At 41.6% G+C, this 18,935-nt stretch overlaps 1 protein-coding gene and 1 long non-coding RNA gene across 4 annotated transcripts; one reads left to right on the top strand and one right to left on the bottom strand.

Moving 5' to 3' along the window:
• Positions 1-3,550: 3,550 nt before the first annotated feature.
• On the bottom strand, positions 3,551-17,748 carry LOC122520157 (LIM/homeobox protein Lhx9-like). Of its 3 annotated transcripts, none has more exons than XM_043640167.1 (6): positions 16,253-17,748; positions 13,091-13,407; positions 10,697-10,870; positions 9,963-10,195; positions 5,084-5,319; positions 3,551-4,743 (listed from the first exon to the last, which is right to left on the bottom strand). In XM_043640167.1, the coding sequence occupies exons 2-6, from the start codon at positions 13,369-13,371 to the stop codon at positions 4,489-4,491; spliced, it is 1,179 nt and encodes a 392-aa protein (XP_043496102.1). In that variant the 5' UTR covers positions 13,372-13,407; positions 16,253-17,748; the 3' UTR covers positions 3,551-4,488. The 3 variants fall into 3 exon arrangements, with proteins under 3 accessions (XP_043496102.1, XP_043496104.1, XP_043496103.1); XM_043640169.1 differs by having other exon boundaries at positions 16,288-17,748; XM_043640168.1 differs by lacking the exon at positions 16,253-17,748 and adding an exon at positions 14,976-15,058.
• Positions 10,752-13,200, top strand: LOC122520162. Its single transcript, XR_006304460.1, has 3 exons — positions 10,752-10,889; positions 11,014-12,005; positions 13,112-13,200. It is a non-coding gene; the product is annotated as an uncharacterized LOC122520162 (long non-coding RNA).
• Positions 17,749-18,935: the final 1,187 nt, after the last annotated feature.

The raw sequence follows: 18,935 nt of genomic DNA, 5'->3' as shown, positions 1-18,935 counted from the left end.
TCGACACCGGTCCCGCTACCGAAAAATCTTTCACGTCTTCCTTTTTTCCAGTTACTCCCTTTCTCCCTTTCCTTTTTTCTTTTTTTCTTTATATCTTTTACCGTATACTTACACCCCCGTCCTTTGTGGACTACCGGTATTAGACATAGGGACCTTTGAAATTGGATAACCTGGCCTCGAAACAATTTCGCGAGTTCCTATCATCTTTAATGAATTCGAAAGAATCCAGATTTTCGTAAGAACGAAACCGTAAACGCATAACGGTCCTCCTCCTCCTCCTCCTCCTCCTCCACCTCCTCCTCGATCTTACGAAGAAAGAATTCACGCTCGTGTCAATAATCCGTTTATTAGCGCAAAAAGTTTATAACGAAAGGGGACGACTGTCGTTCCGAGGAGGGAAAGAGTTACTGTCCAAAAAACAAAGAAACGAGAGAGAGAGAAAGGAAAAGATCCGGTACTCCCGTTAATTATTATCGGTATGAGAAAAAGTTAGAACCGATATCGAAGGGCGAATCGTTTAACGAGCGCGAACAACGTCAAGAGAGCCGTAAACCTGACGAAGATACTTGCAAGAAATACACACACATAAATAAACCGAGACATACACATACAATATATATATACAATAGAATGAAAAGATAAGAGTTTAACTTTTCGCACTCATTCTAACTAATATTTAAGTACCTAATATTCTAAGGTCTCGTTCAGAGGTCCGATCCACGTATGTTACGTAGAGTTTCTCATTAGATTCGAAAGCCCTTCGTTATCCGAGACAGTTGGACGCCCTCGCGTGCGATTTAACGACGCTTAGCTAATTAACGTAAAATTCAATCGGTCATGCAGTACAACTTCTCTCTTCCTTCTACAATTTGCTCGCGGCGCAACCTGTTACTCTTTTCTTTCTTTCTCTTCTTCATCTTCTTCTTTTCCAATGAGAAGAGATAGAAATAACAGAAGTAAATAGATATCAGTAAGGGCTTATCTCGTCGAAGTAGTTATCCCTTTGGCAAAGGTCGGCCGATTTCCACGGACAAATGAAGTTGACTCTGGCAAAGCGTGTTGGACTACAGCCGTAAACACCCATGTAACCAGTGAAACGCCCCCGCACGATCGTACCTCTACGTACATAAGTACTTACATACATATATGTTTCAAAGCGGAGTTTACGAACGATTCTCACGATCGGCCAATGAGAAGGTGGATAGAAAGGGAGCCGGAGGGCGAGCGCGATCTTCAAACAAACCACCTGCTTCTTTCTCTTTCTCTCTTTACACCTACATATATATATATATACACACATGTATTTACATACATAAATATATATAAACGTTCACTTTTCCCGAGAGACTAGAAGAAGAAAAAAAAATAGAAAAGAAATAAGAAAAAAGTTATCTTACTCTCGTATTATGCGCAAATAACGGAGAAAGGAAGGTGGAAAAGGTGAAGGAGTGTGGGTGGGGGACGAGGGGAAGACGAAGGTGTGTAATGGTGTAAGTGTTACACACCGACCGACTAGCTGATATTTGGAGGCCTCGGGAGGACCAACCAACGGCCATTGTATCTCCGTTCGCGCTCATTAAATATTAACGAGAGTCTCAATTTCTTCATTCGTTGATGAGTCGCCGCGCGCCACTCGAACCCGCATATAGATTGAAAATTAACTTATATGAGCCTCGACAAAATATATACCTTTAGGTATGCGCGCGGCCCTGCCAGTAAGATCCCTACGAACGCGCGTGCGCTAACGTTCCTTACCTACAACCTACAGAACTCCCTTTTGCACTTACATATACAACTTTCTGAGCTACGATTTACACGACTATCTATATTCGTTCGTTATTTTTCTCCTTATGTTGGTATAAGCTTCTCTAAGTAGGAGAGGATATGTGTGCGCGCCTGTGTGTTCTTTATTTTCCCTTTCTTCTTCTTCTTCTTCTTTTCTTTTTTTTTTTTTAAATTTTTTTTTTTATTTTTACTACTCTCCACTGTTCCTATCCCACTCGTTCTTTCCCTCTTTTCTCCGTGTCTTCTCCAATTCACACACTGGCCACGCGATTCTCTTTCCCACCCGTTCGCCAACGTGAAATCCTTAAATACCTAATTTGATGCTAATTAGAACCAAAGCTGTTGCAGTTGCGTCCCCTTCGAGCACGCGGTCACGCTTATGATTTTTATTTTTTTTTCTTTCTTTAAAAAATAATCTGAAAGCCGATACATCCTCCGGATATTATCTACTTCGCTTTTTCTCTTTCGTTAAATAATGTTTGTGGTTTTTAATCACCGGGGAGAAATATCGAAAATGGGTTAAAAATTAGAAATAATACGAGTCAGGATGCGTGTATTTATGTATGTAACTATTTATTATTATTGTTATTAATATTATTATTATTATTAATAATTATTATTAATTATTATTATTATTATTATTATTATTATTATTATTAATGTTATTATTATTATTAATATCATTATTATACGATAATAGTTGCACTCGAAGGTAGCACATTAATTTGTCTATACAATTTCTTTTTTTTCTTTTTCGTTCTTTTTTTTTTCTTTTGAATTTACTTTCGTTAAACCATATCGTAAACTGGTTCATCTTTTTATTTTTTTTTTTTTACGAAGTTCAGACGCACATTAATCGTCGCTAAACGCTACGCGCAAGTAGTACCTAAATTGCACGACTTCACAAATCGGCTCTTTTATTCGATGCAAGACGTTTTTTATTTATTTATTTTTTTTTTTTTTCTGTAGGAAGTGTCGCCAAATAACGAATAAAAAATCGGCCGATCGATCTAACGATTATCTCGATTTTATTGAAATTATTTGTTTCCTTCGTTGATACAAGACGTCGGATTCTATCTAAAATTATTTTCTATGTCTTTTCTTCTTCTTCTTCTTCTTCTTCTTCTAAAAATGTTTGCATCGATTTTTTTTTTTATTCCGTTTTGTTTCTAATATACATCAACTGTTTGAGCAGTGGTCAGAGCCGTATTTACGTTCGGATTCAAAGACAGACCTGGAATGTGAACGCTTCCTCGAAACGTCGATCGATTTAGTATATCGTTTAACCGATAAATCGAACTTGTCGATTTATTTCTGATAAGATCGAGAAATTTCTCTTCTTCTTCTTCCTTTTCTATTTTTCTTTTTCTTTTTCTTTATATTATTTATTTTCTCGCTTATTCAAATACGATTTGAAAAGCCGGAAGAAGAACGAACGAACGAACGAATGAACGAACGATCGTACGATCGACGATCGGGAAGTGTCTGACTGGTTGTTGCCGACAACTTTCTTGAAAAAATATATCGCTTGTAATCTATTGAATTCGAACGGCTCGTGAAATTCTCCCTAATCTTAGCAGCTACACTTTGGCACGAGGAGAGGAACGCTGTTAAGACATTATTTTTTCTTTCCCTAAGTTTAACCGTCGATCGTTATTATTTATCAAAAAGGTTTACTCTTTCTTTCTTTTTATTTTTATTTTTATTTTTATTTTTCTCATCTTCGTCACATTTCTATTCTATACTTTTATGTTATTTTTCTTTCTGCAAAACTTTTTCTCCTACTTTCTTTATCGACTTTTTCACTTTTCGACTATAACACGTTCGATACCGTAACGCGTTTGTTAAACGACGTCTCGACGTCTCTCAAATAATTCTTTTTTCTTTTCTTTTACGAAGAAAAATAAATACAAAATAAAAGGAAGACGCGACAGACGAAAATTGGTCAGAAAAATGCCGAATTTTTCTCCTTGTCGCCGAATTGAACACGTACGAACGAAAATAATTGAATTTGATTTATCCACGTAGGAAAGATTCGTGAACATTCTTTTTTTTAAATCGGGATTCTCGATGTATTCGATAACAATTAGAAATAATTAATATCGAGGTTTTATTTGAGAGAATGAATTTATTCGTCGATGATCGTTAATCGTATTCTAATGGCGTTTCTCTCTCACATCTAAGTACTTAAACAGGAGTACGTTTTCCACGAGAGAGAGAGAGAGAAAGAGAGAGAGAGAGAGAGAGTGACTATCGTTTAGAAACCCTTTGGTAATTAGAATGTGCATGGAACTATGGTTATTATCACTTATCTTTTAAAGCTAATCTCTCGTCTCTTCTCCTTTTTTTTCTATAAGAATTTTCCCGAGTCAACGATTAAGACTTCTCTATCTCTGTTTATATCTTTTAAACGAAAATTCAAGTTCTTCGTGAATAATTTTTTGTCGCTGGGATTTCCTTTTTTTCTTTTTTTTTTTCAAAAAATGTATTCGAATCTCAGATCGAAGAATGATAAATAATAAAGGATTTCCACGAGTATCCTTGACCGTTATCATCAGGAGTTTTCACTAATTGGACGTTAACGTCCTTCGATGATAAGAGAAAAAAAAGAAAGAGAAGTCCGTATCTTCTTCCCTTGGCGTTTTCTCATCCAAGATGGCTGGAGAGGGTACTATAACCGTCTTCCTCCATCTCAAGCCGTCGTCAGTAGAGATCGGAAAAAGAGACCTGAGAGGAAACACCGGAATGCAAATGATGAAGGGCGTGCAACTCTTCCATCGAGGTCGAGGGCATGCTGTTACTGTCACCTAGGATGCTAACGGGCGGAGCGACGTTTGGTGAACCTGCTGTACTCGATGACACCGGAGTACCAGGACAACCAACGTTACTGCTTGCTCCGCTACCCTCTTGCCGCATCATATTCCGCCGCCATTTTGCGCGTGCGTTTTGGAACCATACCTGCGTGGAAAGTATTATATCTACAAATGTCGACCTTTTTTCTTCCTAATACGCGAAATTAGATTTTTTTTTTCTCTTATTATTTCTCGAGGAATGTATATTTCTAACGAGTACAATTTTCAAACACTTCTCTGTTATCGCCAAAGAAACGGCTCAAATATTTTACGCTTGAATACCCTTTTTTTTTTTTCATTGAATTGAATTGAATTTAATTTAATTTTTATTCTCTCACTTCGATATTCATTATTTTTTCTTTCTTTGTATTTCTTTTATCTCGAACACCCCCGTACGATCGAATGAAATTACGGACGTACCGCAATCGCGATCGTCCCCTTCTCACCTGAAGCACCCTCTTCGAGAGACCCGTCTTCTGCGCCAATTGCTTCAGATCTTTAGCATCCGGATTCTGGTTTATCGCGAAGTAGTTCTTCATAGTTCTCAGCTGATGATGCTTGAAGCTCGTACGCATGCGTTTCGTTCTTTGGCTCTGATGAACGGGTCCGGGCGAGCCTACGGATGCGTCGTACGCTGCGAGCGATTCCATCGACGATGATAATTCGGTCGGATGTAGTAATTCTGAAACAACGAGACGGACAACAAGATGCTTTCCATCTATCACTGGGCCGACCGATCAAATATATACATATAAATATATATATTTATCCATGCTTTACACTTATCGAATTATCTAATCAAACGAAACTCGTATTTTCTCTCGCACGACGTCCTTTTATTATATTTTACAAATGTACGATGATAAAAATCAATCGAAATGACAAATCCTTTAAACCATTATTCCATAACCAATACGAATGAAATTCAGATTGAAAAAATAATATCTGGTAGACCAGTTCGTTCCATTTATCGTTATTGCTCAACGTTATTCCCTATCGTTTGGCGAAATCAACTTTGATCGGAATCGAGGAAGGAAGGTGGGAATCGACCGAGTTGAATCTGGAACGGGGATTGGAAGTCGCATAAATCCGTTGGATGGAATCGAAACCGGTCGACGAAGTCGCGAAACCGTATTTTCTCCTCGTTCCCCGACCGAAGAAAGACTTCGGCCGATCGGAACGAACGAATTCATTTTTCCGTCGAACGGGACAAGGCAAAAAAGTATGTAGGTATCGAGGGGGAGCAGCGGCGACCAAAAGGGGGGTGGAGGGAGGGCGGGGGAGGCTGGCGAGGAGTAAGAACAAGAGGAAGAGGGGAATGAGGGGCCAGGGGCAGGGGGGGGGAAGAGACTCGCGTTCTGTGCCATCGAAGAGAGTCGCGATTGTTGCGCGCCGGCGGAGCGAAGAAACGCATCCAATAAATAAGACGACGAGGGTAACCATTGAATTCGATCGAGAGAAAGAACGGGTTCCAACGACGAGGAAAGATAGCTCGTGGTGGTGCTGCCAATGCTAGTGGTGGTGGTGCTGGTGGTGGTGGTGGCCGAGGCCACGAAGGGCTCGGATCTGCGGAGGGTTCGGTGGAAGGTTCGGTAGAGGGGGAGGCTATCCCAGAAGTAAATCCCCGAGCACGTATCCGCCATTACTGTTTATTGTTCCGAACTTCCATTCCCTCGCGTTCGACGATCTCTGAGCATCGCGAAAGGGAAAGAGAAATAAAAGAAATAAAAGAAGGAAAGAAAGAGAAAGAGAGAGAGAGAACGAGATAGAGAAGAATTCTCACCGCGAATATCGTTTTTCTTACGCGAGAATGAAAAAGGGAGAGAGAGAGAGAGAGAGGGAGAGAGATAAAGGTGAACGATCTCTTATCCTTTTCCCGTTCTCCATATAGGAATCGAACGGAATGCTTCCGAAAGTTAAATGTTCATATTCTTCTCGCGTTCTACTCACGATCGTACGTGAGAGAAAAGGGAAGCTGAGAAAGGATTCGAAGATTTCATTGTACAAGAATGAGATTACAATTTGTCAAGGCGGAGGTTAGAAGGGCGCAAAAGAGAAAGCAAGCGGTAAAAGGTAGATACGAAAAGATAAAAAGGGAAAGAGAATAAGAGATAAGGAGAAAGAGAGAAAGAAAATAAGAAGAAGGAGAAGAAGAAGAAGACAGAAGAACGGTAGAGGGTATAAAAAAAAAGTTGAACGAGCCGGCATTGTGGACGGCCGGCCATTCTGCTAGCAGTGGCCACGTATTGGCCGCGACAGCATTCTTTTCCGGGCAGATCGGCCAATCGATGCATCTCCGCGCCGATACCCATCTGTCACTGTCCGCGTATGCCCCCTAGCCGTTTTCTCTCTCTCTCTCTCTGTGTCTCTCTTTCTTTTCTTCCTCTTATTCTTCTTCTTCTTCTTCTCCTTCTTCTTCTTCTTCTTCTTCTTCCTTCGTCGAGCGTAACCGCGTGCAATCGGTCGCAGACGTATGCGAGCGAAATCTGTTTAGATCGACGATGTGCTCGTTCAAAGATAGAGAAAAAGCTATATATATATATATATATATACATATATATATGTACCAAGCTGGTATGCGAGAAAGATAGAAAGAAAAAAGTATCGAGAGTCGTCGTAGATTCGCGATTAAGGAGACGAGACTCGATCTGCCGATAAATCGTTCTCTCTCTCTCTCTCTCTCTCTTTCTATATCTAGGAAGAGTGCACAAGCTTCGATCTTTCCGATCCATCGATCTGATCGATCGATCGATCCAACGTAGATCGAACTTCCTCCAGTCAATATTATTTCTCTTCCTATTTCGCGTTTTCGGCAAAAGTTTTCGTCCACGTGGTTCTTGAAAAACGTCATCGATCCACCGGATTGTAAAGACGCGTCGTTAACGACGTTAATGGTTTACCTGGACTCGCTGATTTTTATCGGAAACGCGAATGGATTTACTCTCTCTCTCTCTCTCTCTCTCTTTCTCTTTTTTCTACTGCCATCGCCAAGAATGGCCGAGGCGAAGACGTGGAGAAAAACGAAAGCGTTCGTCGCGAGTTGTCGGGACGTTGCGTAAGCGCGACGTTCCATGCCCGATCGAGTAGAAAATCTTTACCGAACAAGTTTAGCGTCGTGTGTGAGATTTCTTTCTCTATTTTTTTTTATTTTTCCCTTTTTTTTCTTTCTTTCCTTCGTTCCTTTTAATCCTACTACCTCCGTCTCTCTTCCGTTTTTAACTTACTCAACTTATCTACCCTTTTCTATCTTATTTTCTGTTATATCTTTTTTCGCGTACCGATTAAATACGTAAGAGAAGGATTGGATCATCGTAAGTGTAAATTTCTTAAACGACCTTGACGAAAACGAATTGGATGAAGAAAAAGGTGAAAAGATGATGATGATGATGATGATGATGACGGTATCGAAGGAGAAAGAATCGTACCACCTTTCTCCTTCTCATCTCGATTCTTTCGATCTGTCGCGGGAACGTCGACGCGTTTTCAAGGATTTGCCGACCGTCGAGAATCAGGGGAGAGACATCCAGACGGGATAATTCGAAATCTCTCGAACGAAGCAAAAAGTGTCCCAATTATATATAAGGACAATAAAACGCCGGGAGAGGAGTCCTGACGGGGACAAGTCGGCTGGTTCCCACCCTATCTTTCTCTTTCCCCCTTCTCTCCTTTCTCTTTTTCTTTTATTCTTTCTCTTTCTCTTAAAGCCGCAACAGGGAGAACTTCATGGACGATTTTATGGCTGTTGGTCGTAAATTCCAACCGGTAGTCCGAGAGCGATCCTCCTTTGCTCTGATCGCACGTCGATTATAAAATAACTGAGAATCACGCGTATGTATATATATATGTGTGTGTGTGTGTGTACACGTACTACATAGACGTCTCTTCTCACGAACGAGACTCTAAACTCGAGCAAAGTCAAGTTTGCTTTCGCCGTTTCGTGAAATCGTAAAGACGCGAGAAAGTGGCAATCGAAGGAACGAAATCAGGACGATATTCTCAAAGAGAATAATAATTATTGGCGCTCTCGTATTCTCGAGATCCTTTTCGATAGTTAATTTATCGTTTCACCGTTAAGAAAAATCAGCTGAAAAATCGGCGAACGCAACTCAACGCAACGCAACGTAACCCAACGACAATGCAAAAAAGCAAAGGAAAAAAGTACAACGAAATGATGTAGAATAGCGTGGGATCGTGTATGGTTCGCGTACTACCGTGTATAAAATGCAACGAAAAAAGAATAAAAAGAAAAAAGAAATAGAAAAAGAAAGACATTGTAACGCGCGTGTCGGCTTCGTTGGAAAGTTCGTTTGGAGACTCGGTCGCATTTGAAATACGAAATATATAAAGAATTAAAAATGCGATTCATTCGTTGAAACGAGATTAAAGAGAATATCCGATGAGTGGAATCGTAGAAAACAGCTGCGTAGCGTGCGAGAATTTATTAAAGAATTCCGTGTGTCGATGAGAGAAAAGAAAAAGAGGCCGAGGGGGAAGGAATAAAGAACGTTACGGCGTACGGTTAACGAGGCAAGTGCGAACGAATCTCGCGATTCGTACTTGCCGATTCTCGAAAGCTCGTGCAAATGTTTGCGCGCCTAAGGAACGAGCCATTATGCTCATTGCTCGGCAAATAATGCAACTCCCTCGACTAACCTGCTCGAATACGCGAACGAACGAACGAACGAGTATATGTAGGATATTAGAGAGAGAGAGAGAGAGAAAGAGAAAGTGGGGAGAAGAAGGAGACTCGACGCGGATATAGAGTGCGTACCTACACCACGTGTTCCTATGGTTTTAAGGCCGACATTTGAAAGCAACCCCTATTTACCATCCGGTCCAATTAGGGTATATCCCTCTCTAACATCGACATTTACGATTAGGTCGTCGCGAAGCTTTCATCGGTTAGTCTCGTTACATGATCTCTCGACGATTATACAAAGTATGTATGCATGTATGTATGTATTTGCATGAATTGTTTATCGTAATTGTCTCGTTAAATGGAAGGAACGGTCCATTTGATTTCACTTTCATGGATTAGCAATATGTATGCATTTATTGTTACGAACGAGCTCAGAGACGTTCGTAGTCGGAACGAGTAGATTATTTTGTAGGTGTCGAGATTTGTTTTTATAGACAATAACGAGCGTCAATCTTATCGTTAAATGAGATAGAAAAGTTACGGTTCTAATATAAACGTTCGATATTAATTCGTATTGATACAAAAATTAGATGAAAATTTGTATAGTTATTAGATTTTTGGAATAATGTGTGTGTGTGTATAGGGGGATTAAGCGAATGATCGAAGATTGTCGGAGATTCGCTCACCCAGCGCTCCGGCGGCCAACCTCATCGTGACGGGAAGCTCGGACCCGGTGACTTCGGAAAGTTTCCTCTTCCTTGGTCTTCCCTTCTGTACCGTTCCCGAGGACGCGATCGGACTCTGCTCGGCCGTGCTGTAATAAGCCGGAAGCGGCGAGACTCCCGGCGAACCGATGTCTTCGATGCTGCCAGTGCCGCTTCCGTAATCCCCGGCGCAGCAAAGCAACTCGTAGTGCGGTCTTGGGATCGACGAGCTCGTCATTCGTGAACCTTGCTGTCGAGTATTCGATTCGCGAGCCTTCGTTATCTTACCGAGTTCGTTCGACGAGACGATCGCCAAACTTACTATTTCATCGAGTCTTTTTTCTTTTTTTTTTTTTTTTCTTTCGTTCGTTCTTTTTTTATTATTATTATTATTATTCTCTTTTTTTTCCCTTCTCTCTCTCCGTCTTCCTTTCTCATATACACTACTAATAATCATCACGAACATCATTGGAATTATTATTAACGATCGACCAAACGAATACGATCTCATCGTATAATCGAACTTATGAAAATAATCGATCCGTCAAGACGATCCGGCAGCACGCGAGGAGCGTCGTGTGCGTGATCACTGTCTCTGTCAACTGATCGGGGCCGTTTCTCCGATCTACGATCTCTCGGTCTCGTCGGTCGAACTCGTTGATAACAAAGAGACGGCCTTTGGATAACGCTAATCATCGGGCTCGTATTTATCTCACCTACAATATACCAAGCCGTCTCTCTGGCCAAAATGATCGCCTTTGTTCAATGGTATACCGCAGGAAGCGCAAGTAAAGCAGGCCACGTGGTAGACCAGGTCCCGTGCTCTCATCACCAGCTCCGAAGAAAAGATCCCAGCACGGCACCGGGAACATCTCGATACCGCGAACAATCTGTAAAGATTAATTAAACGTATGTTTTCAGACATTTTACTAATCATTTTGCTAACTCTTATTTAGTTTATCTACGATATTGTATGATAAATCAATGATAAGTGTTTCTTCGAGTATGATATTTAGGATAAATCGTTATTAAGATTTTGTAGGGGGATCATTTCTACATCTAAAGCAATGAATTGACGAACGAAGGAAGAAGATGTCAGTTGTCGAGAGGAAAATGTATTTATCGTACAATGGTTAATATTTCATACGTTTGGAAAGATATACGAGATCATAGTTTAGCCTATCTGCATTGTGCTCGTCCCTGTTATGCAGTCGTGCGTTAAACGTCGTCGTTCGATAATATCGCGAATGGTCTGCGACACCTCGATGATTACTGCATTCGAATAGAAACATAAATTCAATTATAAATAATGATAAATGTAACGGTTGTGTAATAATATCGATTGTTTATTAAAAATATCGATCCAATAAAATATAACGATCGTATTTTAACTTTGTACGATGAAAGAACAAAATTTCATCCGATTGAAATTAATTTCTTCGTAAGTGTAGAAAATTTAATGAGTTTTTACAAAAGTACCATGTTAGTCACGTACACGTCGAAAGAGTAGTTACGAAACCGTGCATCGAGTTGGCTCGATTTTACAAATCGTATTCTCACGTATTCGTCATGCGAGCGACCTCCAGCATTTGAAACGGCACACCAAAATTGGCACACAAGGAACCTGTACCTAAACGCGTATGTTCTCGTAAATAGAAAAAGGCTAGACCTAGATAGGAAAAGAGCCGATTCTTGGCAATGCCCATATCACGTAGCAACGATCGAAACGTAAGAAGGCACGCGTTATAATAGTTTCCGAAGCGCGAACAACGGAAAGAGAACGAACGAGAGGAAAAGAAAGAAAGAAAGAGAAAGAGAGACGAAGAAGAAATAGCAAAGAGGAAGAGGGTGAGAGAGAGGGAGGGAGAGAAGGAGGGAGAGAGAGACAAAAGGGGTGGCCTGGATCTGGATCGTTGCATATTGCATGGGAGGCCGTTCTGTTCTTCCCTAACGAAGCAGAAACTACCGGAGAGATACCGGACGTTCTTCTTCCTCCCTTGCGTGGAATTCTGGATATATTATCGCGTAAGTACAACTTTACTGTGGCATAACAACAAGAACAACAACAACAACAACAACAACTACAACAACGATCGAATTATCTTTCGATACAACAATCTAGCGTTCGATTTAATTTGATAAAACACTATTCTTACTTAAACTTAAAAAATATTACAATTCTTTGCATTATAACTCGATGATATTTACAAAAGCACGAAAATATTAGATCAATTGTAGGATTCCGTTTTAACAACACGTCCGATTCGTTTATTCCGGACCTACTTGACCAAAGTGGAAGATTCACTTTCTTCGCGAATAGAAACAAAGCAACGTGGAAGTTGCTCATGGAAACATTATACGGCGAATTATCGAGGATAATGGTTCGCGAAAGGCGATGCAAGATTCGATTTCGGTTCCCCCATTCTTCTTTCCTTTCTCTCTTTCCTTTGGCCCGTTCCTGTTTTCTACGTATGCTTTCGCATTTCAGTATTTATTGGGGTAGCTTCGAATTTGCATAGGAGCGTCACTTCTGTCCCACACCCGTATGTCCCCGAAGCTTGGCCAACCTCCCAACCTCCCTCCTTCCCCTACCTCCTCCTACCAACTTCGACTTCCTCCGGACCACACAAAATCTATACTAATGGGTGTCTCTAGGGTGCGGTGGATATCCAAGCCCGAACCTTAAATTCCGCGCGCGTTCGGTGATATACTCTTCGATAAAGTTAAGCTAGGTTACTCGGAACTTTGTTTTCATCTTAAATCCATATTAAATCGATGGATAATATCTTTCGAAGAGAATCAAACATGTTCCTGCTGCTGCTGCTGAGAACTAACTAACTGAGTACTGCTCATCGAACAATCGTATCACGTTTGCCGAGTTATTTCTACGATTAAAAAGATGTAACAGATTCTTCATTTCATTCTTATAAATAAAATGAAAATGAAAAAGAATATCTATCGAGAAGAAAGGTATTTCTATATACCGAGCAAACCCTTAAGGTATATAAGAGAATATCTACCTATTCTCTTTTTTCTCAAGTTTAACTTTGGATGGACTTTAGGAACAAGGACAGCGACGTAATCTTCTTAGCCAAGGGAATAAAGCTAACCTGTAGTAATCCTCTTTGCAGTAAATGTTGCCGTCCCTAGCGAAACAAGTGCGTTCGCCGGCGAGAGGCATCCGGCAGTGACCGCAACGAAGACAACCGCAGTGCCAGGCACGATCGGCTGCCTTTAGGTACCAACGTTCAGCTATCTCCCTTCCGCACCCACCGCAGCCAAGGGTGCTTTCCGAACTGTTGCTCTCCGCCGTGCCAACCGGACGGTTGCTGTTCAAAGCACCATCCCCAGCAGGGGGAGTACTACTTCCGCAGCCGACTTCCTTCAGCATCTCGCCATGACCCAGCGCTGTCTCCGCCAGTACATTCTGCAAACACCATCAACGACATCGCCGATCCATTTTCCTTTCCCTCTTTCTCTATCTCTATTTCTATATTCCCTTTTGTTATATTTATTTTACTTCTTTTTCTCTTTTTTTTCTTTTTTTTTTTTCCGTATCATTCAATTTGATCATCCGGCTCCGACTCTATCGTTTCCCGATACGCACTCATCAAAGAAGACTAACACACTGCCGTATTTCATTTTATTTATTTTCACGTACATTCCCGAGCTTTCCAACTCTCTCTCTCTCTCTCTCTCTATGCGGATTCGCGACCGATATCGATTATACTGGAAAAACCGATGAAACGTAGAAAGAGAGAGAGAACGATAGGCTTTACGTACACGGATCTCAGATATTATTGCACCCGACGATTAAATATATCTATATATATACATATATATTTGTATAAAAATATATAAATAAAAATATATGATTATCTCGTTTAACGCGTTAAAATATTCATTTCCCTTAAAAATTGTCAGTCGTGTCAAGGACTCGAACCCTCGGAGGAATGGCTGAACGACTACGTTCATTCAGGACACACTTCTTAGTAGCACACGCAAGAACCAATGAATGAAAACAATTCGTGACTGCTGTCCCGTTAATGAATGACTCCCGGGGTAGAGGTTTCTCTCTCTCTCTCTCTCTCTCTCTCTCTTTCTCTTACTCGTACACTCACTCGCTTGCTCGTTCGTTCGCTTGCTCGCTCGCTCGCTCGCTCAGTTTCGAATCGGCCGCGAGCTAATTAGTAGAACCTTGCGGATCGCCACAATAACTCAGCGTCCTTTACGAGCGCCGGCTGCACGTGATTTCCGCGAGTTAAATGGAAGGTGACATTGCCTGGAATCACTGTACACCTTGTTACGAAGAAGCTGACGCCTTCCGCCGGGAAATAAAAAGGATTTCTCTCGTTCCTTCTTTTTTTTTTTCCTTTTCCTTTTATTTTTATTTTTCCTCTTTTCTTGTTAATTCCATACTTTTTCTTTTTTCCTTTAAGTTTTTATCTTTCGCCATTATTTCTTTTTTCTTTTTTCTTCATTGACAGGTGTTGTCCGAAAGAGAAAGTGAGAGTAAAATAGAAAGACAAATGATTCCTCGTTCCTAACGAAAAGAAAAGAAAAGAAAAGAAAAGAAAACGAATTGATGATTCGATGACTAGTAACTTTTGATCAAATATTTTCAAGTATATACCCTATTGTCAATTTAATACTTAACGATAGATAAATTCAATGGATAACCCCAATGGATGGTAGTATTTCGCGTCGGATTAAAATAATCACCGTTACGCGGGTAAAGAAGCGAAATAATGGAACTTAAAAATTGAAAAATTTTCGTGCCCGGACACTGTCAAGGACTTTTAAGCAAAAGGGAAGAGAGTCCGATCTCTCTCAGGCGTTCTGGGAAGTAGGACGAGTAGTAGTAGTTCGTGGCTTCTCGTTCCGTGTCACACTTCGTCCTGGATTCTCTCTGTCATTCCCCGGCGTAAAAGCAGCCCTCGGTCTTTGAGAAATTTTAATGATCGTCGGCTTCTCTTCCGATGCGTTCTTACCTACCTGAGCTCGGTTAACCAGCTGGAAACGCGGCGGTGGATTCCGCCGGTTCTCTTGCCGCCGTTGATGCTGTCGTCCGACGCTCCGATCGTGTCGTTGCAAAGAGAAAGACAGAAAGACAGAAAGAGAGAGAAAGAGAAACAGAAAGAGAGAGAGAAAGAGAGAGAGAGAACGACGTGGCCGATCGACGCGAATTTATCCTTCCGATAAATCACGAAGAGAACTCTCGAAGGAGAAGAAGAAGAAGAAGAAGAAGAAGAAGAAGAAGAAGAAGAACTTTAGCCTCTCCGGTTTGAGTTCAAAGACTGCCTCGAACACACGACGAACACTTTGCGAGAAAAATTGCGTCTTCGACTTTCGTAAAAAGTACAACAAGGACAAAAAAATAAAACAACTTCGAAATTCATTCGTCCGCGAGTTAGACGCGTACGTCGATTTTCGAATGAAACTTCTTAACCGGAGACTTTCTGCACCATCGGCAGGATAATAAACTTAAGCGGATTTCTTCCGTCGGTCACGTCGACCAGGCCGATAGCATCTTTGCGTAAAGTCGTAGCACAAGATTCTTAAGAGATATCACCAAAAAGTGTTAAAGCCCTTCGTTCTTGATACGAGTAAAAAAAACACTGTCCACCGGAAAGGATGAGAGGAGGAGGTGGGAGCTGGGGTGGGGGGGACGGGTTGGGGGTTGGTGGCAAAGGAGAAATCGTGGCACGAAGTCGTAGTAGGTAGCGAGTAGTATCTTCTTCTTTGGCGCCGAACAGGATCCTCGCGTAGGTTCACACGATCCTTATTGTTTTTTTTCTTCCTCTCTTTCCTTCTTCTTCTCCCAAAAAGAAACGAACAGAAAAAGATCAACCGGGATGAAAAAAAATAGTAACGAACGATCACTGCAATCGAACTGCAATCACCGACGTGGGGGCGAGGCGGGCGGGCGGGCGGAGGGGGGAGAGGGGGGACGAAGAAGGGTTCAGCTCGTTCGAAGAGGACGGAACGGAAGGAAATAACTGAAAGGCGTATAGGACAAAGAGAAGTCGCGTCTGTACGAGAAAGCGAAGGAGGAAGAGGAGGAGGAGGAGGAGGATGTGTAAGAGGAGGTGGAGGAAGAGAAAGAATAGAGGAGCAGCGATAGCGCGAAATGCGACCCAAGTTAGGGTTCGAGGGGGGTGCGAGCGAACGAGCGAGTGAACGAACGAACCGAACGAACGAACCGAACGAACCGAACGAACCGAACGAACAAGTGAAACAGCAGGAGCGCGCGCGCGCGCACGCGTTCTTACGAGAGATATGGGAAAAGTGTAGCAGTTAAAAGTACGGTGTGACGGAGGTTTGCTGGTGGTCGTCGTCGCGCACGCGAAGGGAAACCGCTATCCGCCGTCGCTTTCGTTAATATTGCGATCCCCTGGCCCGTGGAGGCCGCGGCGTCGTGGCCCAGGGCCGGACGTCAAGAGGAGAGAAAAGAGGGCTTGACGTTCCCGACGCTGCCACCGTTCTTGAATATACCTAAATGTCAGGGGTGGGGTTCGCCGGACGACCATTCGGAGGGGGTGCGGAGACGCTTTAGGAACCTTCGCGTTTGCGCCCTGCAATTCATTTCCCTCGCGTTTGCGCGTACCCCCCCCAGTCACTCCGCTCTCTGCATATCTTTCTCTCTCTCTCTCTCTCTCTCTCTCTTTCTCCCTCTCAAACATCGAGCAGCAACGACGGCAGCCAGCTCTACGACGTCGACCGTCGTAGTAACGTCGAATTCCTCTCTTTCTCCCCCTCTCTCTCTCTCTCTCTCTCTATGCGTTTAACATCCTTGATTCATTTTCGAACTAACGAAAGATCCCCCATCAATCATCGTTATCGATCGCGAAGATGATCATTCTTGTCGTTCGTCGTATTAAATAAGAGAGATAATTCTATGTTTATTTAAACAAAATATACACATATATATTATATACGTTAAAAATGATTTCAGGTAGTTAGTTTGGCTGAGACAAGATTGAATCGAATTTAAGTTAGAGGGTATAGACGCGATGGATCCCATTTCGATGAGAGGAGGGGGGGAATATTTAAGAAACAATTTGTAAAGGTGTATGCGTGACTGACGCGCGACAAACCCATTCGCGTGTCACGTCATTTCTCTTTACAAGCACGAGTATTCCTCTCTCTCTCTCTCTCTTTCTCTTTCTCTTTCTGTCTCTCTTCCCATTGAGATCCCCCGATTGCAAATTAATTGAGAGTGAAATGTGAACGCACGGTAAACGCTTTGAGAACGATGTCGACACGCTGGAGGCGCTAATCATGAATAATGAATGCTCGACCGCGACCGTGGCTTAGAACGTTTTATGAAACAACTCTCGCGTTGGCAAGGCTCGTTTATCCCGAGAACGTAGCGAGATCATTCCAACGAAAATCGCGAGAGATTCGCTTTTCTCAGGAATAACGAACCTTCTTCTTCTTCTTCTTCTTCTTCTGCTTCTGCTTCTGCTTCCCTTTAAAGTAGGTAATACCTACGATTCCCATACCTAACGACGAATCTTTTATCAAAGTTTTTCGCGTTCGGACGAGTCCGACGACCTATTTGAAATCATTTCGCAAAAAGTAATTGTTTTTTTATTTAAAAAAGTAGACTACTCTTAAGAATATCGGTATATTCGTTCCGTTCGTTACATTATTTGATTTGAAATGAAATAAAGTAAAAAATAAACGGGGTTGGTCTATCGAATCTTTATGGGATAGGAGGACAAATAAAAATATTCGATTTAAGTAATATTTTAGTCGAATTTGTAAGTTCGAGGGTGGGGGTGGGGGGTGGAACGTTAGCACGATCATTCCTGTTTGCAACATCTTGTCTCGAGTGTCTCTTAATTGCGAAGGAAGTAAACGAAGAGTACGGTAGTCGAGCGTATTGTTCTTTCACGAGTGCTTCTTCCAGATTTGCTTTTCTCTTAACGTACTAACGTAGTATTAGTATTCCTAGTAATAGTAGTGGTAGTGGTAATTGTAGTCGCGACTATATTTGGAGGGTCTCGTGTTTCTTTCCGAAAGCACGTTTATTCCTTCTGCTACTTTTACGTTTCTTTCACTTTCTTGATTGTCATGAAACTAGTAGAGGTAGAAATAAAAATAAGAAGAATAAAGAAGAATAAAGAAGGAAGAGGAAAGGAGACATCTAGTTTTCACGATGATAAGAAAAAAGTCGTCGTACCTTTGACATGCCGTTAGGTTCGTTGAACGATCAAGAAAGGCGTGGCACCGGCATGGGAAAAATGTCATTTACGCGTTTCTAACTATTTTCTCTAGACTCTCGTACTCTATTTCTTACCATATAGATACTTCCTTCCAATCGATAATATTATTCCGCAATACTGAAAAGGATGGATAGAAGAAAAAGGGAAAGAGGAGGAATAATATAAAGCAAGAGAGTAAAAGATGTAAAGTACATAAAAAAAAATAAGTCAGTCGGAAGAGAAGAAGAAGAAGAAGAAGAAGAAGAAGAAGAAGAAGAAGATCCAAAGGCTTTCGAAGGGAGCTTTTTAATTTCGAGGAAAAGAATCGTGCTCGGCCTCGAGGCGAATCCTCTTACGCGTTCCACCGCCTAAGAGATTTCCGAGTTTTCATTGAAGAAAGAGATGAGATGGGAAAATAAAAGAAGAGAACGTCTCGGATGGGGTCTCGCGTGCTATCTTAAGTAGAAGAAGAAAAAGAAAAAAGAAAAAGAAAAAAGAAGAAGAAAAAGAAGGAGAAGCTCTTGCTTGGGGATGCCGAGAAACCGTCAGATCGATCAAAAGAGAAACTTATCAAAGTTGCTGTGCTACGGACAACGCGAGCGATGCGCTTTATTAGCGCGTAAGACGAAGACGGAGTCAAAGTATTCGAGTAAGAAAGAGATAAGAATAATACAAGAGTAAGAAAGAAGAAAAAGGGGTAGAAGAAGAAAGTTCATTCTGGATTCAGAAGGCTTCTCTCTCTCTC

Source organism: Polistes fuscatus, unplaced genomic scaffold (genome assembly GCF_010416935.1).
Source record: "Polistes fuscatus isolate 324 unplaced genomic scaffold, CU_Pfus_HIC Scaffold3, whole genome shotgun sequence".
Taxonomy (NCBI): Eukaryota; Metazoa; Arthropoda; class Insecta; order Hymenoptera; family Vespidae; genus Polistes; species Polistes fuscatus.
This window is presented reverse-complemented; position numbering and strand designations above follow the sequence as displayed.